Source organism: Salminus brasiliensis, chromosome 1 (assembly GCF_030463535.1).
Source record: "Salminus brasiliensis chromosome 1, fSalBra1.hap2, whole genome shotgun sequence".
Lineage (NCBI taxonomy): Eukaryota > Metazoa > Chordata > Actinopteri > Characiformes > Bryconidae > Salminus > Salminus brasiliensis.
This window is the reverse complement of record NC_132878.1, coordinates 27,208,587-27,232,272: the sequence shown is the minus strand read 5'-3', so window position 1 is coordinate 27,232,272 and position 23,686 is coordinate 27,208,587. Positions and strand designations below refer to the sequence as shown.

At 37.9% G+C, this 23,686-nt stretch overlaps 1 protein-coding gene across 1 annotated transcript; it reads left to right on the top strand.

The window, feature by feature from the left end:
- Positions 1–415: 415 nt before the first annotated feature.
- On the top strand, positions 416–21,580 carry smarca1 (SNF2 related chromatin remodeling ATPase 1). Its single transcript, XM_072676616.1, has 24 exons — positions 416–562; positions 2,570–2,650; positions 2,746–2,912; positions 4,273–4,373; positions 4,893–4,993; positions 5,118–5,297; positions 5,683–5,838; positions 7,108–7,239; positions 7,366–7,434; positions 7,864–7,973; positions 8,843–9,069; positions 9,200–9,321; positions 9,454–9,606; positions 12,897–13,029; positions 13,142–13,287; positions 13,499–13,627; positions 13,849–13,959; positions 14,783–14,896; positions 16,669–16,791; positions 16,920–17,052; positions 17,140–17,258; positions 19,184–19,396; positions 19,796–19,906; positions 20,810–21,580. Exons 1-24 carry the CDS (start codon positions 506–508, stop codon positions 20,867–20,869), a joined length of 3,048 nt encoding a protein of 1,015 aa, XP_072532717.1. The 5' UTR covers positions 416–505; the 3' UTR covers positions 20,870–21,580.
- The last annotated feature ends 2,106 nt before the right edge of the window (positions 21,581–23,686 follow it).

Here is a 23,686-nt window from a genome sequence, read left to right as displayed (position 1 = left end):
TACTTTCACTTTCAGTTATTTGCAATATTTTGTATATTTTTAAAGTAGTCTACTTTCCCCCTGATTTATTCTTTAATTTATTTTTTGAGCTTTTTTCTCATCCTATTAAAATACATGGTTAGTTATTGATAGTAATCATATGAGCATTTTACAGAAATTTCCTAAAAGAAGATTACAGTAAATGTACAGACACGAACAGTTTACTGCAAGTATTGCAGATTGCACGCGTTTCATATTTACCTATAACTGCTAGATTTACTCTGACTTTAGAGCGACTTTTATCCAACTAAGGGAGAAAAACATGTGAACGTTTTACACGAATGTTTCACACTTCGGGTTTGTTTACATCGATGCTTTTCAGAATCTCGCGGTACTTCGCTCCTCTACCATCGCGATATTTCCTGTTGAAGGGGGGCGTATGCCTGCCATGTCTAAAACTGCGGCGCTGCTTCGGGGTTTATTTTTCTCTGTACAACTCGGTAAGCAACTCATGAGAAGCTAAAAAATGTCTGACGAAGAGGTGCCGTCAACCTCTGGGGATCCCGGGCCCGGGAAGGAGAAGGTAAATCGGACATTTAACACCTCCAACAAAAAGAAGTGAGGGAGCTGAAGTTGGCTTCTTATTCGCAACCTCCTTATTCGAATTTTCCGCTCCACCTTAAATGGTGCAGCGGTTCCACTTTGGCGCCCGCTTGGGCTGCACTGACTGAGCGCACTGCAGTTTAAGGTGGAACGGAAAATATAAAAATGGAGCCAACTTTAGCCTCGTCAACAAGCACAAGTTTTTTTTGCCTGTACAAATATGGCGAAGTTCGCTTGAGGAACGGCGCTAAAATACAGCAACAAAACAATTTCCACCACAAATACAAGCAGGAGTGAACGCACACAGAAGTTAGATCTGTCCTCTGCGTTTCCAGCTGTGTTTCTCCTTCTGTGTGACTCCCAGGCCCAAATTTGTCCCATTAAATGGCTTCGTCTTTGTGATTTCTTTTAGGGTTTCTCTCAGCAGGTCACGTTGGAAAATAATATTACTTCAAACGGGTCACTTTCACATGGATAACAGTTTATTACCACCTACATGATTAATGCACTGTCTTATGCATATGCTCTACTACCTATGTTATTATTTAATATTGCATATTAAGGAAAACAGTGCATTTAGTTTACTGGATTTAAAGGAGTGGTTCACCAAAAATTGAATTTGCCCCCATATTTTACTCTGAATGTAGTCAGTTGGACTAAGAGTATCTAAAGTTGAATTGTTTTACTACAAGACTAATGAAACAGCTGACAAGTAATAGATGTCTGTCAGCCGAAATCGTCTTGAGGTTTGTCAAAGTAAAGTCAAGTAAATGACTGAAATGTTGGTCAAAAAATAATGCAAATTAGACTGTGTTTCCATCAGCTCTGCACAAACAAACACGTCACATTTATCAGCAAGACTGCTTATCCACCTCCAGCGAGCGAAGAAGCATTTATATGGATTTTGACTGAGTGGTTTTTATTAAGATTTTTTATTCACTGTGTCAAAGTATGAATAGAAAACTATTAATATTCCATAATAAGGTGAAAAAGGTGCATAGCATTCATACAGTGTCTAATAAAATATCTGGGTGTTTTCGTCTGGCAATATTCCATCTTAAAAAGGTAATTATTTGCAGTTTGATAGTAGTTTGAGACCCCTGATTTAATACCCTTGAGTAATATATGCACAATATGGTCCCATGTGAATTATTACATTTAAATTAAATCTAAATTATATTGCACAAAAGGTGTACTATCTGGACTGTAATAATAATGATGAGTATTATTATATTAATAACAACAGCAATAATATGATTAATATTAATAATAAAACATGTTTTTTGTACTATTTGAAGAAAATTATATTGCAATATGCTACACATACATGACTTTTTTAGTTGTATTATTTTCATTATATGCACAGGTGCTCTGACATTACACAGTGTAACAGTTGTCACATTTGAAACCTGTACATTTAAAGTACCACGTGTCAGTAAAACTAATTTATGTGACATTATTATTATTATTATGCACAATGTGAACACATTTGTATCATATTTTCTACTGTTTGAACAGTAATGTATTAAAATTATATAATATAATTAATAATTATAATATATAGTATATACATATTGTTATTATACATATACATAATTATATATATAATATTATAAATCTAATGATTTAATAATTTACTGTTCAGACAGTAGAAAATATTATGATGAAGATGTATATATACACTTTTGTATCATAATACTTTCTACTGTCTGAACAGTAAATTATATATATTATATATTATATATATATATATAAATAGATAGACAGATAGAAAGATTAATTTATACTATTATACATGCATTATTATTATGATTATTAACATTATCATTATTATTATTATTATTACTATTATTATTACTATTGTTATCATCACCACTCCTTTTTAATACACAGTTCTGTTTTTTGTGGACAGGCCTTTTGATTTAACATCTTTCTGAGAAATATATTCTGATATATATATTTTCTGTTTGTGTATATTGGTGTGAAGGATCCGCCGTTCCTTCTGGGCCCCCCTCCTAAAGCAGCAGTAAAGGAAGGCACAGTGGACCCCGAATATGAAGAAAAAAGAGTGAGTGTTTATTATGAGTGAAATAATGCTGTTTATAACCACTGTAAATTCTGCATAAACAAATACACTTCACCTGTCTCTCTCACTCTCTGTAGAAAGCAGACAGGGCAAACAGATTTGAATTCCTGCTGAAACAGACTGAACTGTTCGCTCACTTCATCCAGCCAGCGAGTCAAAAATCCCCCACATCACCCCTGAAGGTGCGGGTGGGGAGACCCCGCACTAAACAGGACGAGAAACAGAACCTGCTGTCTGTTGGGGAGTGAGTCTAAAACATACATTCACACATATTCTGGAAATATATTAATGTTATTACAACTTCATTCTGGATATTAATGTTATTAGAGTTTCATTCTGATATTAATGTTATTAGAACTTCATTTTGGATATTAATGTTATTAGAACTTCATTCTGGATATTAATGATATTAAAGCTTAATTCTGGATATTAATGATATTAGAACTTCATTCTGGATATTAATGTTATTAGAATTTCATTCTGGATATTAATGTTATTAGAGCTTCATTGTGGATATTAATGTTATTAGAACTTCATTCTGGATATTAATGATATTAGAACTTCATTCTGGGTATTAATGTTATTAAAGCTTCATTGTGGATATTAATGTTATTAGAGCTTCATTGTGGATATTAATGTTATTAGAACTTCATTGTGGATATTAATGATATTAGAACTTCATTCTGGGTATTAATGTTATTAGAGCTTCATTGTGGATATTAATGATATTAGAGCTTCATTCTGAATATTAATGTTATTACAACTTCATTCTGGATATTAATGTTATTAGAGTTTCATTCTGATATTAATGTTATTAGAACTTCATTTTGGATATTAATGTTATTAGAACTTCATTCTGGATATTAATGATATTAAAGCTTAATTCTGGATATTAATGATATTAGAACTTCATTCTGGATATTAATGTTATTAGAATTTCATTCTGGATATTAATGTTATTAGAGCTTCATTGTGGATATTAATGTTATTAGAACTTCATTCTGGATATTAATGATATTAGAACTTCATTCTGGGTATTAATGTTATTAAAGCTTCATTGTGGATATTAATGTTATTAGAGCTTCATTGTGGATATTAATGTTATTAGAACTTCATTGTGGATATTAATGATATTAGAACTTCATTCTGGGTATTAATGTTATTAGAGCTTCATTGTGGATATTAATGATATTAGAGCTTCATTCTGAATATTAATGTTATTAGAACTTCATTCTGGATATTAATGTTATTAGAACTTCATTCTGGATATTAATGTTGTTAGAGCTTTATTTTGGATATTAATGCTATTAGAGCTTTATTTTGTATATTAATGCTATTAGAGCTTCATTCTGGATATTAATGATATTAGAGCTTTATTTTGGATATTAATGATATTAGAGCTTCATTCTGGATATTAATGATATTAGAACTTCATTCTGGATATTAATGATATCAGAACTTAATTCTTGATATTAATGTTATTAGAGCTTCATTCTGGATATTAATGTTATTAGAGCTTCATTCTGAATATTAATGTTATTAGAACTTCATTCGGAATATTAATATTATTTACTGGTAATGGTTAATAACTACATGTTTTTTAGTAATCGGCACCGTCGGACGGAGCAAGAGGAGGATGAGGAGCTGCTTTCTGAGAGCAGGAAGGCAGCTAACCTTCTTGTCCGTTTTGAGGAGTCACCTTCATGTAAGTACGCACGTACATACATACATTTATGTACACAGCTTCCCCTTACCACAAATGTGGTAAAAAAACATGTTTGATGTCTAAAGCAATGAGGCTAACATAACTGACTAGCAATAAAAGCTTATGTACACCAATTAGCATGATGCTAACTCTTCTTAAAGCATGTAGAGTTGTTTATTAATCTCTAATACACTCGAAATGTTTCTACACTGTTATCTATTTACATGGACTGAAGTATGGACGGCATTCAGGCTTTAGGATAGTTGTTACTGTTTTTAGCTTTGTGACATTTTTCCATCATAGTGATTGCTCTTCAATTTGGCTCAGTTTCCTGTCTTTCGATAGCTGGTGGTCGTAGACAGCGGTCACTGCGGACTGACACAGATATCGGAATTGTAGTGCATTTATCAGAAGAGATTGGCCCTCACATATAATCTCTAATTGGTGTAATGTGTTTTACAGTGTGACTTGTGAGTTAGAGTGTGTTCTTTGTTGATTGATTAACTGATTTATGTTTAGACGTGAAGAACGGCACTCTGAGAGATTATCAGATCAGAGGACTGAACTGGATGATTTCTCTCTATGAGAACGGCATTAATGGCATCCTGGCTGATGAGATGGTAAGAAGTGTTTTTAAACACATTAATACACACCACTATACACCATACACAATACACCATTATACACAATACACACCATCTGCAAGTAACAGAATAAGATGCAATAGACATTCTCAAAATCTAGGGTTTGGGGAAGACGCTGCAGACAATAGCACTGTTGGGGTACCTGAAACACTACAGGAACATTCCAGGCCCACACATGGTCCTGGTGCCCAAGTCCACTCTGCACAACTGGATGAACGAGTTCAAGCGCTGGGTCCCCACGGTCAAGGCCGTCTGCCTTATCGGAGACAAAGACGCAAGAGTAAGACTCTCACACACATTTGATTACCCCGCTTACACATATTTTAGTTCAGTTAATTTCAGCTAAGCTTACTCAGCTTCATGGGCATGAAAGTTGTCAGACAATCTTGTTTAAAGATTATATTTCCTTAAAAAGGAGATCAAGAATATTCTTAACTTCTGAACTTTTTTGAACTGTTAGTTTTGGAAATAATAAAGTAAAGGGGCCATAACACGGAAAAACTAAATTCCTTATGGACCCTTTAAGTTGAGCAGTCTTTGCTAGCTTCACCAGAGAAAACACTGTAAAGCTAAAACACTAACAATGGAATTACTTGTTTGTTAAATATTAGAAAACTTGTATGGGTGTTAATTTATTTGTGTTTGTGTGAATGTGTGTGTTGCAGGCAGCGTTTATCCGTGATGTGATGATGCCGGGGGAATGGGACGTATGTGTCACATCATATGAAATGGTGATCAGAGAGAAGTCTGTCTTTAAAAAGTTTAACTGGAGATATCTGGTGATTGACGAGGCACACCGCATAAAAAACGAGAAATCAAAGGTAAGAGCAGCAGTTTGCAAGTCTGTAGAATGTAGCATAGCTTTGCTAGACATTTAGTTTAACTCAAACCAAAGAATACTGAATACAGGGGAAAGCCCACAAATCTCAGTTAAGGAGGGTTCTTGAAATTAAAATGTAAGAATATATTGTTGCTCTCGCCAATATATCTCCAAAATTACAACAAATGACAGTGATGGTGTTATGGTATTAATTGTGTTTATTATCTGTATTACAGTTAAAATCACACCCAAATATGGCTTCAGGAATATGTTACATTTTTTAGTTTCCCTGTTGTACAGTCAAAACAACACAATCCTGTCTCTATTGTAACAATCTGAGATATGTTGCTGAGTTGGCTGTCAAAGCAAACAGCTAACAATATACACTAAATATACGTATTGGGACACGTACACATTACACCTACAGGAGTTTTTATAACATCCCATTCTAAATCCATAGGCATTAATAAGAAGTTGGTCCCCCCATTGCAGCTCTGAAAACTTCTACTCTTCTGGCAAGGCTTTGTGTTTTTGGTGTTTGTTTGTGGGAAGTTTTGCCCACTCATCCAGACTGTTCCCCAAACTGTTCCCACAGTTGGAAACATACAGTTGTCCAAAATGTCTTGGTTTGTTGAAGCATTAAGATTTCCCTTCACTGAAACTTAGGGGCCTACAGCTCAACTCATGAATAACAGCCCCACAGGATTATCCCCCCTCCACCAAACTTTACAGATGGCACAGTGTAGTCAGTCAGGTAACATTCTCCTGGCATTCACCAACCCCAGACCCATCCATCAGACTGCCAAAAAGAGAAGCATGATTTGTCACTGCACAGTGGAACTGAATGAACTCAATGAACTAAATGTGTCCCAATACTCCAAACAGTGTCTGTCGATTATTGCAATTCTTTGGATTTTGTGAGTCCAATTTGTTCGGCTAGCCCTCCTGCCACATGTGTTTTTAGTATCAGTTCTGTGGTATAATTGTTTTGTGCCATTGTATTAAATTCAGATTTGCTCACATTCTACCTCCAATTCTCTACTGTAATGTTTGTTTGGACACGAAAACTTTTTTTTACAACAACACTGTATACACAGCAATTAATCTTTATCAAATTCAGATCATAATAAAGTATTTCCCTGATCCATTTACACACTGTTGTGGGATGGACTAAGTTCACAGACTGCACATCCCAGTTTTTCTGCTTATTTTATTGTCTCTTTCTCTCCTTCTATCTCTTTCTCTCCCTCTGTGTCTCTTTGTCTCTTAGTTGTCAGAGATTGTTCGTGAGTTTAAAACTACGAATCGTCTTTTGCTGACCGGAACTCCGTTACAGAATAACCTGCATGAGCTCTGGTCTCTGCTCAACTTCCTACTGCCAGATGTGTTTAACTCCGCCAGTGTGAGTTTACAGACACCCCCCCCCACACACACACACACGCTTAGATAATATGGTGAATTATTAGTAGGAACACTGAAGGATTTTTGTATCTCTGTGTGTGTGCGTGTGTTTGTGTTTGCATTTCAGGACTTTGATTCATGGTTTGATACCAACAACTGTCTTGGTGATCAGAAGCTGGTGGAAAGACTGCATGCTGTGAGTTTAAAAACATACACATACACACACACACGCACACACACATACAAACACACACACACACACTTACTGGAGATACAGTACACATAAAGTAAAGATGCGTATGTGTGTTCGTGTTATTAACTTTTGATCTAGGGTTTTTTTTTCATTTTTTCTTGTTATTTATTAATATTTTTTAATTCTTTAAGTCTTTTCTGACATCAAAAATGCCAAAACATGGCAAAAATGTAATATATTTCCTTTTGGCTAAAGAAGAATCACACATAACAACTCTTCATCCAATTCAGTTCGCTATAAAATATCTTCTACTAACAGAAACTGATGTGGGATGGATTGAAACTTTGCAGTCTGCACTTGCTCCACTGTTTTAGTGAAATGATGAATCAGAACTGTCTGGGCGTGTATGTGTGTGTTTGCGTTTGTTTTCAGGTGCTACGGCCGTTCCTGCTGCGTCGAATCAAACAGGAGGTGGAGAAGAGTCTTCCTCCGAAGAAAGAGGTGAAGATCTACCTGGGTCTCAGCAAGATGCAGAGAGAATGGTGAGGTGACATGAAGATGTACTATAATATGGTCTGTATTGTTTTGTAAAGGACATCCTGTAAGGGGTCGGGCAGCCTCTAAGCCTCTGCCTGTCACCAGAGGCTCTGCAAACAGGCCATTATTGGCACTTACTCACAGACTGCTCGCTGTTCAGGCTTCAGTTCATGCTGCCGTGTGCACATGTCTCTGACACCTATAACACCTGATAACCTATGGTATCTCTATCTCTCTCGCTCTCTCGCTTGAGTTTGGATTCTATTGACCTCCTGGGCCCAGATCTTTGATCTTGAGTGCTTCTCTTTGAAAAATAAATCTTTTCCTTTCTTTCCTTTCTTCCCCATCCCTTTTCATTTTCTCTGGAGCTTGTCCAGATGCCCTTCTCATGTGTTTCTGCCTCTTTTCTGCCCTGAGTCATTTATTTGCTTTGCCTCCCCACTGTCTGGTGGACTGGAGCAGTGGTTCAGAGGTAGAGTGCTGGCCCAGTACCTGGTTAGTCCAGGTTCTTGCCTTTGGGGGGTTAACTCTGTGTTTCAACGTGTTTGTTTGATATAGTTTGCTTCTTTTCATACATAGGACCTCAGATTCCCAAAACCCTGGGGTCCTTTATCATTTCAGCATTATGCTGCAACAAAATATGTCTCAGTGTCACCTCTGCTTTGTCATAAGAACCCTTTACCTGAAAACCCAAAATATTTTTATTTAAATACTAGACTTCAAACTTAAGGTATTTACTCACTTATATTACACTGATTTGTTTAGTCAGTGTAACGTCAATACATGACTGATTTGGGACTTACACATCTGTTTATTCAGGTGAAGAACAGAGTATGTGAAGGAATCATGTGTTTTATATGTGTGTGTCTTGCAGGTACACACGTATCCTGATGAAGGATATAGACATCCTGAACTCTGCTGGGAAGATGGATAAAATGCGTCTGTTGAATATTCTGATGCAGTTGAGGAAGTGCTGTAATCACCCGTACCTGTTTGACGGGGCGGAGCCTGGACCTCCCTACACCACCGACACACACCTGGTCACCAACAGCGGCAAAATGCTTGCTCTGGATAAACTGCTGCCCAAAGTCCAGGAGCAAGGTGGGTTGTGTGTGGAGAGGATTTTTTAGAATTGTTGACAAAATTATGAAATCATGAATGAGTATTCAGCAATTTCTTCACAGCAATTTCACTGACAAGTGTTAAACTGTGTGTTTGTGTGTGTGTGTAGGTTCCCGTGTGTTGATTTTCAGTCAGATGACGCGTGTGTTGGATATCCTGGAGGATTACTGCATGTGGAGAGGATACGAATACTGCAGACTGGACGGCAACACACCACATGAAGATCGAGAGGTGCATACAGAGACACACACACACGACACACATGTACAGTCATGGAGTTATATACATATATTCACAACCACATATTTTTGTGTAAATCTTTTTGATGGATGTAAAAGTTACTATAATGTGTGTTTGTTCCAGAAAGCAATCGACACATATAACGCTCCAAACAGCTCCAAGTTTATCTTTATGCTGAGCACTCGAGCAGGAGGCCTTGGGATCAATCTGGCAACCGCAGATGTTGTCGTTCTGTACGATTCTGACTGGAATCCACAAGTGGACTTGCAGGCCATGGTGAGTAGCACACACACATTTACATAGGAATTTCAAAGACTTTTACTAGACTGCTATTAGAATTCTGTGACTGAGACTGTTATCATTTTGCAATGCTCCTTAAACATAGTTACATCCAGTAGTAGGGCTGTCACAATATCACAATATCGCGCTATTAACAAGCGAACCGCAGGGAATGGCAAGTTCATGTTCATTTTTTCTCCGTTTTGTAAGATGGAGACAACGGCAGGTGCTCTTGTCACAAAACCAAATGCAGCTTTACCAGTTTAGACGAGGCACAATGCAAAATTGGTGAGACAAAGCCTACATGTTGGACGTCAGCTATAGAGGAGTCATATCATTGAGTGGTTGGTGTGGCGCAACAGATAACACCACTACCTGCCACTGAGCTACCACACCATGTGGGAGACTGGGGTTCGATTCCTGGTCTGGGTGACTATGCTGCGCTACACCAATAAGAGTCCTTGGGCAAGACTCCTAACACTCCATTGGCCCACCTCTGTAATATGAGTAACCATGTAAGTCACTCTGGATAAGAGTGTCAGCTAAATGCCGTAAATGTAAATGTAGACTAAACCATACGCTCAAAGAGATGCTGATAGTGAAGGACAGAGCCAGCGAGTGCAACCGCATCACCAAAAAAAAGGTCTTGGACAGACAACAACCTCTGCCTTCATATGCTAGAGAGCCCGAGCAGATCACTCAGAGCAGATAATTTCGAGCAACATCAGAGAGAGTTTGGTGCGGCATATTGTTAGCCTCTATAAACCACACAAGGTGAACATGTTTTTCTTAGCATGCAACGAGGACTAAACTTACTCACGTTGTTTGTGATGAGACAGATATGCACAGTCACTTACTAGATCATATAAGTTTATTGAAAAGGTGGCCATCCAAAATCAGTCCAATAAACAGGTGAGGGTGAAAACCGGAGCTGTGGAGACCATAACAGAAGGGCTGTGGCAAACAACAAACAGGCAGAGGTCAGGTATAAAAGGCAGACAAAACTAAACATAAAAAGGTTGGTACACAAAACGGAGCAAACAAATACACATAAGGTAAACAGGGGAAGGTTGGCTATACGGTGGAAAGAGTCATTTTGTGGGGAGAGGTTAAGTAGCGGAGCTTCAGGGGCACGTTCTAAAACTCTGGCGTTCTGGCTTTGTCCCGATTGGTCGGTGTGGTCACATGAGCAAGCAGAGGCGTCCGGTAAATTTAGTACATATACAACGACTGATGGTAAAACCTCATATCGCAATGCTGAGTCACCCTAAATTTCATTATTTCACCGCGACAGCCCTATCTAGCAGTTTTAAAAAAAGTTTGCAATCCGCAGTTTCAACCAAATCCAATCTGTTTCCCTGCATATATTATTATCCTTCTTTCATCCTGTTCTATAATGATCAGAACCCCGACAGGACCATCACAGAGCAGGTATTATTTGGGTGGTGGGTCATTCTCAGCACTGCAGTGACACTGAAATGGTGGAGACAAGTGTGTTAGTATGTGTTGAGCTGGTACGAGTGGATCAACCACAGCAGTGCTGCTGAAGGTTTTAATCACTGTCCACTAAATTAGACAATCCTACCTAGTTGGTCCACCTTGTAGATGTAACAGAATAGAAGCTCATCTCTTGCTGCACAGGTTGAGTTGTAGTTCTGTAGTCCTTCATCAGTGCTCTATGCTATGGATAGCTATGCTATTCTCAGTCCATCAGGACACTGAGAAAACTGCTGCGTTCTCATACCAGTGCAACACATACTAATGTGTCACCACCATGTCAGTGTCACTGCAGTGCTGATGATGACCCACCACCCAAATACTGCCTGCTCTGTGGTGCTCTTGTGGGGTCCTGATCATTGGAGAACAGGGTGAAAGAAGGCTAACAAAGTATGCAGAGAAACAGATGGACTACAGTGTGTAATTAAAGTACTACACAGTGCTCCTATATGAAAAGTGGAGCTGATAGAATGGGCTGAGTAAAATTCCAAACCTGGAGTGCTCATGATATTCTAATTACTTTAATTAATCACAATAATAATTATAGTATATATTTAACATTCTATTTTTTAAATATTAAATAAAACATTTTCCATGAATAGTTAGTTGAGTATTACTTTGCTGTGACTATTAGATCAGTAATAGTAATAGTCCATGTAAATCCATGTTGTTGTCATGCTGACTAGGCTAGACATGGATGGGCGAACACTCGCAGGGACGGTGCGATGCGTGATTTATTAAATTAAACAGGGGAAAACACAAGAATGCAGCAATAACCAGTGATAAAGGATAAACAAGACAAACGTGACAAAATAACATGGGCTAAACCTGAAGGCCACCTGAGGCTGGTTGGGAGCCAGGGAGCCAGGCAAGATAGGGAAGCTAAACAAAAACCCAAAACCGCGCTCGTCAGGCGCAACTAAATTTACGTTACTCAAACACTAGGGAATCGGTCGCCGAATCTTTCAGGCGACCAACCTGTCAACCAAGAAGCGAACTCCTCCTGAACATGAATCGGCTCTTACAGAGCGTACTCCAGAGAACACCAGAAACAGACCTAGAGTCTCTCGGCTAGTGAAGCCAACATACCGCTTGGTGTGGCAAGGATAATTGATGGATAAAATGATGATTAATATCATTATTAATGATTGTTAATATGCAGTGTAACTACATAGTTAATAATGAAATGAATGATATTAATTTAGGGTTGTCATTACATCAGTAATTATTTTTAGTTTAACATATATTGCAAAAACAACAGTGCAGTTCACTTGAAGCTGAGTCAGAAATAATTAAACAAAGTGTAAGAAGAAGTGTTTAATGATGTGTATGCCAGGGCAGTTAGGTGAGTTCAGTAAAGAAAATTCTGAGGCCTTATTAAAAGATGAGTTCAGGCCCAAAAGCTTATGCTGTTAACAGTGAATGCAAACGAAAAGTAGCCACAGTAAAATGGACCAACATGTAGAAGTGGAGCTTTCTCTGTACTCCAGTGTTTTATATATATATATATGATCAAAGTAACAAAAAAATTCAACTGAAACATGCCATATTTTTTTCTGTATTTGCTTGTTTAAAATAGTAGTTTGTTTAGCATCTTCTTCATGTCTTCATCTTCATATAGCAAATGAAAGTAACAACACCAGTAGGAAATCACTGCAGAGTAAAACGGTATTTGGTTTTGCAATCCTGTTTTACTCTCCACAAACATTATTTTCTTTGTTTCTGTCAGGTGCATGCACACACACACACACACACACTGATGAAGTGTGTATTTGTGTTGTTTGCTATAGGACCGAGCTCACAGGATTGGTCAGAAGAAGCCTGTTCGAGTTTTCAGACTCATCACAGAAAACACAGTGGAGGAGAGAATTGTAGAGAGAGCAGAAATGAAGCTCCGCCTGGACTCTATAGTCATACAGCAAGGTGCACACACAAAAACACACAGATTCTGATACTGATTAGATACTGAATAATTTGTAGTAAATACTGAATTAGTCTTTTATTTTGTGTGTGTATGTGTGTCCATGTGTGTCAGGTCGTCTGATCGAGCAGCAGAATAAGCTAGGTAAAGATGAGATGCTGCAGATGATCCGGCATGGAGCCACGCATGTCTTCGCCTCCAAAGACAGCGAGCTGACAGACGAGGACATCAGCACCATCCTGGAAAGAGGAGCCAAGAAGGTCCAAAATCAAGCCATACTATTGTAGTAACATGATAATTCAGCCATTTTTTGTAGCTCCAGTGTCAAAAAGAAGCGAACTTCTAACAGCAAACTTGCCTCAGCTTATCGCTACAAAATTGTATTTCTGACCATAGCATCACGTTGTGGTGATTTAGTGTGCTCTACTGAAGTTCAATCAGTTCAGTGTATAACTCTTCTTTTCATTGCAGACGGCTGAGATGAATGAGAGAATGCAGAAACTGGGCGAAAGTTCTCTTAGAAATTTCACCATGGACACCAGCAGCGCAGAAACCAGCCTGTACAAGTTTGAAGGAGAAGATTACAGAGAGAAGCAGAAGGTGAGAGAGAGAGAGAGATAAAGAAGAGTGAGAGAGGGAACTGTATAGATCTGTCCGTATACGGTCAAAAGTTGCAGGTGGTGTTGCCATGGGAACATGAGAAAGTGACCAAAAGCATGTTCTACTTAGGCCTGTATGACTATATGTAAATATAGTTATACCCTGCGTTTGTCCCACACTCTCCACTGTGTCATAATGATTTAATGATGGGTTTATTGTAGCTGAGCATGATGGAGTGGATCGAGCCTCCGAAGAGAGAGAGAAAAGCGAACTACGCTGTAGATGCTTACTTCAGAGAGGCGCTCAGAGTCAGCGAACCCAGAGCACCAAAGGTACACGCACTTGCACTCACCCTCAAACTCAGACTCACATACACTCATACACACTCATACATATGTCAGTGAGCCAAAACATTCTGATCTCTCCCAGAGGAAATTACTAATATTGATTATGATGAAGCAGCAGTTTTGAAAGTCTGTGCTTTCTGTTGGACGGTCTCTGAACAGTCAGTTCTTGAGGTTGACGTTTGGATAAGGAGGAAATGGATAGAAGACCTGAACAACTTTGACATGGGTCAGATTATTATAGCCAGATGACTGGGTTGGAAAGTCTACGAAACAGCAAGGCTTGTCTCAGGAAGGAGTTAGCCCACCAACCATAGGCAGGGTGTTCGGTGCCTGAGGCTTATCAGTGTGTGAGGGCAAAGAAGGCTTTCCTATCTGATGGGCTACAGTGGCACATCCTAAAATCAGCAAAATATTGACGACAGATGTGATCAGTGTTCTACGTCAAATAGATGTTAGCATCAGACATTTTCCTGACATGAATTTTAGTCACCCAACATCAGAGCCTACGTTCAGTAGATCAACATCATCTATAATATTAGCATCAAGCCTAGGCCGAAATGGTTCACCGTGTCTGGCCAGTGGTGGTATTTATGGTGAGGAATGTGGTAGAGGAATCTGATAAACTGCAGAAACAGATGAGCTACAGTATATAACTGTAATTTACAAAGTGTTAATTACAAAGCATCTGTATGGTAGCTGTTTCTGATAAAATGAACAATGAAGGTACAAGGCAGGTGTATCTAATAAAGTGGTAAATATGCAGTCTGTGTAAACTGTACCTGTCTTTGTGCTGATGTGTGCATTTTAGGCTCCCCGCCCCCCTAAACAACCGAATATTCAGGATTTCCAGTTTTTCCCTCCGCGTCTGTTTGAGCTGCTGGAGATGGAGATTCTCTACTACAGAAAGACAATTGGATATAAGGTCAGATAAAATGCTGGATACACAAACACACACACAAGGGCTTCTTCCTACACTAATGGTAGGGTATATATTGCATTTTATGTTTAATGTATGCATCTCCAAACTGGCAAGTTTACAGGATGAGGACCCTCTTAACTTTCAATGGAAGTCAATGTAAAAAGATTTTATCTCAGATTATTTTGGAGCATTTTTGGGGCATCCATTAATGATGACATTTTGACACAATAGAAAAAACAACTGCCAGGTTCAAATTATGTCCAAAAGTACAAAACTGCAAAAATGTAGATACACCATTTTTGTGTGACTGCAACAATATATTTTATTACACAAGTAAAATCAAATTGCAGTGTAAAAATGTGAAAATGCACAATGTGGATATTTGACATTGCGTCATGCAGAACAGCCATTCTGTTTTTTTGTAACAGAATTATTGTTATATAATAATAATATATATTATATAATACTGTTGCATTACTTATACACTTACTTAAAGTTTCCAGACAACTTCTCTCACCTCCCAGCTCTAGGCTCATTTGTAGATAATGCAACAGCATGAATACAGTAACCATTTTTCTTTTTTTTTCGTACAAAATCCAGTATCGAGATTTGTGAATGTGGGCATTTTATTAGGCATTTTAGAGTGGCCATCTAAGCATAACTTATCAATTGGAGATCATAGGTTCAACCTTGGGAATGCTACAGCCATTCATGACCATGAATCGCAGAGAGCACAACCGACCTCTCTCTTTACTGGGGTAGGATGATTCTCCCTTCCCTCCGTCACTCAGCATGATGCTAGCCACCGGAACGGGCGTCTGTCAGTCAAACAACATTGATTCAACTTAGTCAAATACAAAGAATCTGTTTATCATTACATTTAAAAAAAGGTTTGTGTTGAATAAATTATATTATTATTTTTGTTATTATTATTATAATTATTATTCAGTAATCAGATTGGCTGAGGGATGTTCTCAGCTGCTAAAATACTTACATATGACTGCTTACATCTATATAAATGCCTCAAATGCATTCTTCTTCTTCTTATTATTATTATTTTTATTATTATTATAATGTATGCTTCAGGACCCTTGGTCAAATTCCATGTTTTGTTAATTCTAAATAAAAATCACACATCTAATCTAATCTGCACATTCTGATGCATAATTATTAGCAAAATGCAAATGCAAAAGAATTGTGTCCAAAATGTGCAGAAAATGTTTATATTTAAGACCTCTATAGAAAACTACCTTTCTATAGAACCATTCTGAATATATATGTTTTCTGAAAAAATAAAACAATATATTTAATGTTCCAGTACTTTTGCACACACCACATTTAATGCTGCATGTAAAGTTCTGTAAATAAACAGTAATAATGCTTTAGAATGAATAGATCCCTCCACCTGAGAATTAGCAGTTTTTAGGTGTGGAACCGCAGCCAAAATCCAACTGAAGAAGCACTCATAAGAATCATAAGTAGACCGGGATAATGTTCGGGTTAATGTTACTTTAGTTACGGAGGTTTTGAGACAAACATTCTTAATAACTAGTTAATTAAGTACTTAGCATAACGAAGCTTTAGAGAAACTTAACACTAATCATTTCTGTTATACAGCTTCTTACTGATAATGTGAAAGTATTGTTGTATATCATTGTATACATTTATCTGCCAATAAACTGCTTCTATATCACTGAAAACAGAGATTCAAAACTTTTAATGGAAGTGTATATCTGTGTGTGTACGTGTGTGTGTGTGTTTCTGTGTGTGTATAGGTTCCGAAGTCTCCAGATATCCCGAATGCAGCTCAGGTGCAGAAGGAGGAACAGAGGAAGATTGATGAAGCCGAACCTCTTACAGCCGAGGAGACGGAGGAGAAAGAGAAACTACTCACACAGGTACACACACACAAACATATACACAGACACACAACTCTACACGGCACGTCAAACCTCAATGACTATGTTTATATCTTAGCAGAAATCACTTGTGAATCTGACACACTGAGACACGTGTGTTTTGTCAGGGTTTTACGAGCTGGAACAAGCGAGACTTCAACCAGTTTATTAAAGCAAATGAAAAATACGGCCGTGACGACATAGACAGCATTGCCCGTGAAGTGGAGGGCAAAACACCCGAAGAGGTTATAGAATACTCAGGTAACACACACACAAACACACATATGCACTTGTACACGGTCAAGATCTTTAAGAACTTGTGGGCTTATATGTGTGTATGCGTTGCAGCGGTGTTCTGGGAGCGCTGTAATGAACTGCAGGACATTGAGAAGATCATGGCTCAGATAGAGAGGGGAGAGGCCCGGATCCAGAGGCGCATCAGCATTAAAAAAGCCCTTGACGTGAAGGTCTGAACAACACAATTTTACTATAAATGCACAATAATTCCCTATATACACAAAACGCACCCAACAACAAATGTTTACTACAAATATAATAAGTATTTTTACTGAAGATGGGCCGGTCAGTGTTTTGGGGGCTGATCCCGATCACACTTAAGCCCAATTGGCCGATCAAGGGCTGTGCTTTGTCTCTCAAGATGAAATGTACTTTACATTTTTCGAATCAGCCACATTTTAGACACTGTGGAACTCCACGTACCAGCTGAGAGACTACTGAGATTCCTGTACAGAACTTCATGTGGAGCTCAAAGTGTCGTTAGCTGTGTTTGCAAGTTCTGCTGATACATATTGTACTGGACTGAGTGATGTACTTTAGAGAGGGGTATCCGGTTAGTGGTGGGTCACGTGGGACCGTGATGGGATGCCACCTGTGTGAAGTCCAGTCGTGAAATTTCCTCGCTATTAAATATTCCATAGTCAACTGTAAGTGATATTATAACAAAGTGGAACCTATTGGGAACGACAGGAATGCCATGAAGTGGAAGGCTGCGTAAAATGACAGAGCGGGGTCAGCGGATGCTGAGTGCGCAGAGATCACCAACTTTCTGCAGAGTCAGTTGCTACAGACCTCCAAACTTCATGTGGCCTTCAGATGAGCTCAAGGACAGCGCGTAGAGAGCTTCATGGAATGGGTTTCCATGACTGAGCAGCTGCATCCAAGCCTTACATCACCAAGCGCAATGCAAAGCGGTGGATTCAGTGGTGTAAAGCTTCACTCTGGAGTGAAGTCACGCTTCTCCGTCTGGCAATGCGATGGACTAGTCTGGGTTTGGTGGCTGCCAGGAGAACTGTGTCTGACTGCATTGTGCATTGTAAAGTTTGGTGGAGGGGGGATTACGGTGTGGGGTTGTTTTTCAGGAAATGGGTTTGGCCCTTTGGTGCTAGTGAAAGGAACTCTTAATGCTTCAACATACCAAAAGATTATGGTCAATTTCATGCTCCCAACTTTGCGGGAGCAGTTTGCGGATGACCCCTTCATGATCCAACATGACTGCGCACCAGTGCACAAAGCAAAGTTCATAAAGACATGAATGAGTGAGTTTGGTGTAGAGGAACTTGACTGGCCTGCACAGAGTCCTGACCTTAACCCGATAGAACACCTTTTAGATGAATTAGAGTGGAGACTGCAAGCCAGGCCTTCGCGTCCAACATCAGTGTCTGACCTCACAAATGCTCTTCTGGAAGAATGGTCAGAAATTCCCATAAACACTCTCCTAAACCTTGTGGAAAGCCTTCCCAGAATAGCTGAAGCTGTTATAGCTCTATAAAGGCTGGCCCGACATCATATTAAACCCTATGGATTAAAAATGGGATGTCAGTTCATATTCGTGCAATGACAGGCGGGCAAATACTTTTGGCAATATAGTGCATGCAAGTTTAGGTCAGATACGGAGTGGATTTTAACTCTGACTGTAACAAGGTTCTGCACCCATGAGTCCGATACTGATACATAGTCAAATGATCTTTCTAGGTCCTTTTTTAAATATATATATATTTACTGTATTTCACAAAACCAAAATATCCTAGTAGTCTGATGGTACTAGGACAGTAATAATTGTAAGAATGCAACAAATGCAAAAACAATAATACATGTAAAAACATATAGGTTAGCCCAAGAGGCTGGCTTCATACGATAAGCTTCAGCTATTAATATATTCACATAAATAAAAACAGCCAGTTTTATGTTTTTTCATGTTTTTTCAACTCTTTTATTCAATTATTTAAAATAAATCTCACATTAAATTGGTACATCACAGTTTTTGTACAGCACAGTTTCCTTCATAGTGTCTGTGTGTTACATGTATTCTTTATTCAATAATTCTTAGAAAATTATTAGAGGTTAATGTGTGCACGTTTGTTTATGTGTGCAGATAGCACGATATAAGGCTCCATTCCACCAGTTGCGTATCCAGTACGGCACTAATAAAGGGAAGAACTACACAGAGGAGGAGGATCGATTTCTGATCTGCATGTTGCACAAAATGGGCTTTGACAAAGAGAATGTTTATGAGGAGCTGCGCCAGTGTGTCCGAAACGCTCCCCAGTTCAGATTCGACTGGTTCATCAAATCCAGGACAGCTATGGTTAGTATGTGAATTTTGTCTTAACACTATAGAAAAAAAAAGAAAAATATACGTAAGTTATTAAATAAGTATTATAATGCACTAAAACTATTTCTTTTTATTTTACAGTATTTATTGCATATCATTGCTGTCACACTACTGAATGTTTTCAAACAAATTGTGTTCTTGTACTGATGAAAAAAAGTTTTGCTAATGAGCATGATTTTAGCAGTTTTTAGCCTAGCTGTACAGTGTGAGTGTGTTTGTGTGTGTGTGTGTGTGTGTGTGTGCGCGTGTGAGAGAGCCTGAGTTGATGTGATTGTGTTTTGGCTGTAACATGACTGATGCAGATCTGTTGTGTGTAATTAATTGAGGTGGATTGTTAACATGTTGTTTTGTTGTTATATTTGTGTTTGGCAGGAGCTACAGAGACGCTGTAACACCCTCATCTCTCTGATTGAGAAAGAAAACATGGAAATTGAGGAGAAGGAGCGAGCGGAGAAAAAGAAAAGAGCTCCCAAAGGACAATCAGTAATCTTTTCTCTTTTCTGATAAAACACTTACACAGACAGTGGCTGCCTCCAGCTACACACGTTCTATTTGTTTCTTACCTAACCCCTACACTTCTAATGTGCTGTTTTGCCATACATTTGATTTACATTTGAATGTATGATGGTGTATGGTTGTCTTCTTATTGACTTGTGTTTAGTAGTGTCTAAGCTTAGAAGTATCTTGAATTTTTAGTCTATTTAAACTAGCTGTGGTTATTCTTGGGTAAATAGCGAAGCTCTTTTGTAAGTCGCTCTGGATAAGAGAGTCTGCTAAATGCCTTAAACGTAAATGTAAATGTGTACAAATTGAAAAATTATACATGTATAATTATTTGCCACTATATATTTACATTACATTTGCTTTTTTTATTACAATGAATGCATCTACTTCAAATTAAACTGCTATTAAACAATTACAATGAATTATTAGGTATCTACATTATTTAGATTATATTATACATTATTCAGTATCTAGTATTAATTATTTAGTATCTTCTATGATATACTTGCATATATAAATAATTCTGTATCTACTGTATTCAAACTCTACTGTGATGGTGTACAAAATAAGATATACTGTGATATGTATTTACAGTAGATTTGCATTTTTAATTACAATGAATAAATCCAGTATAATTCATTCAGTATCTACTAAAAATGACCTAGTATCAACTATATCCAGTATCTAGTAGCTAGTATGAAGTATTCAGTACGTTCTTTGAATTATTCAGTAACCTCACCATCAAATTAATGTGCAAGTTCCTAAGATGTGAGAATGACATTGAAATGTGGATCCACAAACAGAACCTTTGAAGTTGTAGGAATTTTAAGTAAGAAAGTTGTGGAAGTTGTCTCATTTCTTTTTGTCTCTTAATTTCTACAGGCCCAAAAGCGGAAAGCAGAAGCAGCATCTGACAGAAAAGAGAAGAAAGCCAAAACCTGATTCTGTCATTGGGGGTTTACATTGTTTATTCATCATACAGTACGACAGTTTGCTACGATTCATGATTTAGCATTTTTCCTGCTACATCCCAAGATCTTCATGACTGTTCAGCGTTATCTCAAAATCACAAACAGGACAAGAACGAATGAAAGAAGAAGTTGTATGTTCCTCTACAAATGCTGTGCTTTTTCTATGCTTCCTTTTTACAAACATTTGATGCACTTTTAAAAATCAAAATCACATTAAGCTGCAGCATTTTATTCTGGATAAAAGTCTTCACTTGGTTTGGCATGCTGAAAAGGGGAGCCACTTCAGTGTATATTTTTTAAAAATAAACATGCTTTAATTTTTTAACTGTTCTTTTTATAGTTAATATATATATATATATATATATATATATATATATATATATATATATATATATATATATATTCTGCTTTGACGTATGACCAGTAATTGGTTAAATTAGTTGTCTCTTGATCCAGTCGTGGATCTTGCTCTGAAAGTTGCATGTGCAAAGTAAGTTTCATCAGTTTTATTACACCCGGCTAAACGTGTCGTCTTTAACGCTCTGTTTTCTACACCTGTGTTGCATTATGTGCTCTGTTTAAGCCACTTTACATATTAATGTTTCAATTTAAAACAAAAAAACATTTTTTCAGATTATCATAATCTTTATATATGTCTGGGTTCAGTGTTATTAAAAAAGATAAAATAAGACTAGAGGCCTGCCTGATGCTTCCTTTATATAATATAGGGCTTCCTGTTTCTCTGGGGTATAAATATGACATGACGGAGAGGCCTATTTCTCTTATCCACGCTTCAACATGGGAAAGACATGAGAACACACCATTTAAGTGAGTCTGATGTGTGTTGACCTTCATGTGTCTTCATGGATACAAGAAAATAGCCACTCGCCTAAACCTGCCCGTAGCCTGTGGGTCCGTTTCTCTTCCAAAAGCCCTGGGAACCCTGTTAGTGTGCATGGCATCTTGAAACAAAATTTGGTGGCTTCTGCCTGAAAGCTGAAGATGGGTCATCGCTGGGTCTTTCAGCAAGAAAATGACCCTAAACGTGTGGCCAAATCTACACAAAAATGGTTCGCCAGACACAAAATCAAGCTCCTCCCATGGCCACCTCAGTCCCCAGACCTCAACCCAATTGAAAACCTGTGAGGTGAGCTGGAGAGCAGAGGACCCAGGACTCTGGACGATTTAGAGAAATTGTTCAAAGAGGATTGGGGAAGGATCCCTCTCTCTGCATTCTCCCGTCTTGTGAAATGTTATAGGAGAAGGTTAAGTGCTGTCTTGTTGGCAAAAGGGGGTTGTACAAAGTATTAACATCAGGGGTGCCAATATTTGTGCCACACATGATTTAACGTAAATCATTTCTTTTTTTAATATTATAAAAAAGCTTAAGAACACATCTTAACAAGGGGTGCCAATAATTGTGGAGGATGTGTGTATATATATATATATATATATATATATATATATATATATATATATATAAAGATATAAGATATAAAGATTTAGGGATTAGGGTAGGGTTACGGTTATGGTTTAGGGTTAATTCAAGGGTAAGGTTTAGGTTAGAGTTGATTCAAGTTTAAGGTTAAGGTTAGGATTTAGGGTTGATTCATGGGTAAGGTTAGGTTTAAGGTTAGGATTTAGGGTTGATTTGTGGGTAAGGTTAAGGTTAGTTTTAGAATTTAGGGTTGAATCATGGGTAAAGTTAAGGTTAGTTTTAGGATTTAGAGTTGATTCATGGGTAAGTTTAAGGTTAGTTTTAGAATTTAGGGTTGAATCATGGGTAAAGTTAAGGTTAGTTTTAGGATTAAGAGTTGATTCATGGGTATAGTTGGGGTAAGGGCTAGGATTTAGAGTTGATTCATGGGTAAGGTTAGGTTAAGGGTTAGGATTTAGGGTTGATTCATGAGTAAGGTTAGGTTAAGGGTTAGAAATTTAGGGTTGATTCATGGGTAAGGTTAGGTTAAGGGTTAGGATTTAGGGTTGATTCGTGGGTAAGTTTAAGGTTAGTTTTAGGTTTTAGGGTTGATTCATGGGTAAGGTTAGGTTTAGGGTTAGATTTTAGGGTTGAGTCAAAGGTAAGGTTAGGTTTAGGGTTAGGATTTAGAGTTGATTCATGGGTAAGGTTAAGGTTAGTTTTAGGTTTTAGGGTTGATTCATGGGTAAGGTTAAGGTTAGTTTTAGGTTTTAGGGTTGATTCATGGGTAAGGTTGGGGTAAGGGTTAGGATTTGGGGTTGATTCATGGGTAAGGTTAAGGTTAGGGTTAGGTGTAGTGTTAAATTCAACAGACATTCATTTGCATTCAGCTCGGAGTACAGTTGCATTTAATAGCCATTCAGTGGAATGTTAGTTGAATGTCAGGTGAGCATCTATGAGACATCTGTAATTGATCATCCCAGTAAATTGATTCCCATGTTTGTAATAGAGGTGTGTGAATGTGAATCTCTATTACAAAAAGGTTTCTTCATAGAACCAAAAGTGGTTCTTCTGCAGCACCTTTTGTTGCACCCTTAATTTTAAGATTAATAAGATTAATTTAGCATTGCCAGGTTGGAGGAAAGCAGAGCGGAGAGAACACACCAAAGCGAGAACTGATGCTTGAAATTAGTTTTAGACATAAAAATATCAAATACATCATTTTGAATACTCCAGCGTACAAAGTCCAGCGGACAAAGGCACTGCCATGACCCTAGGATTGCTGGTTTGATTGACTGGTGTCATGCTGCCTGCCAGCTTGAGAGGACGGTTGGCCTTGGTTTTTCCAGGTGGGTAGCTTGCTGCTGGCTG

What these genes read in the sequence shown, in the direction of transcription:
- smarca1 (XM_072676616.1), top strand. Translation starts at nt 506, where the DNA reads ATGTCTGACGAAGAGGTGCCGTCAACCTCTGGGGATCCCGGGCCCGGG. An exon ending in GCATCCTGGCTGATGAGATG is followed by an intron (nt 4,994 to 5,117) that starts GTAAGAAGTGTT and finishes CTCAAAATCTAG; the next exon opens with GGTTTGGGGAAGACGCTGCA. An exon ending in CTCTATAGTCATACAGCAAG is followed by an intron (nt 13,030 to 13,141) that starts GTGCACACACAA and finishes CATGTGTGTCAG; the next exon opens with GTCGTCTGATCGAGCAGCAG.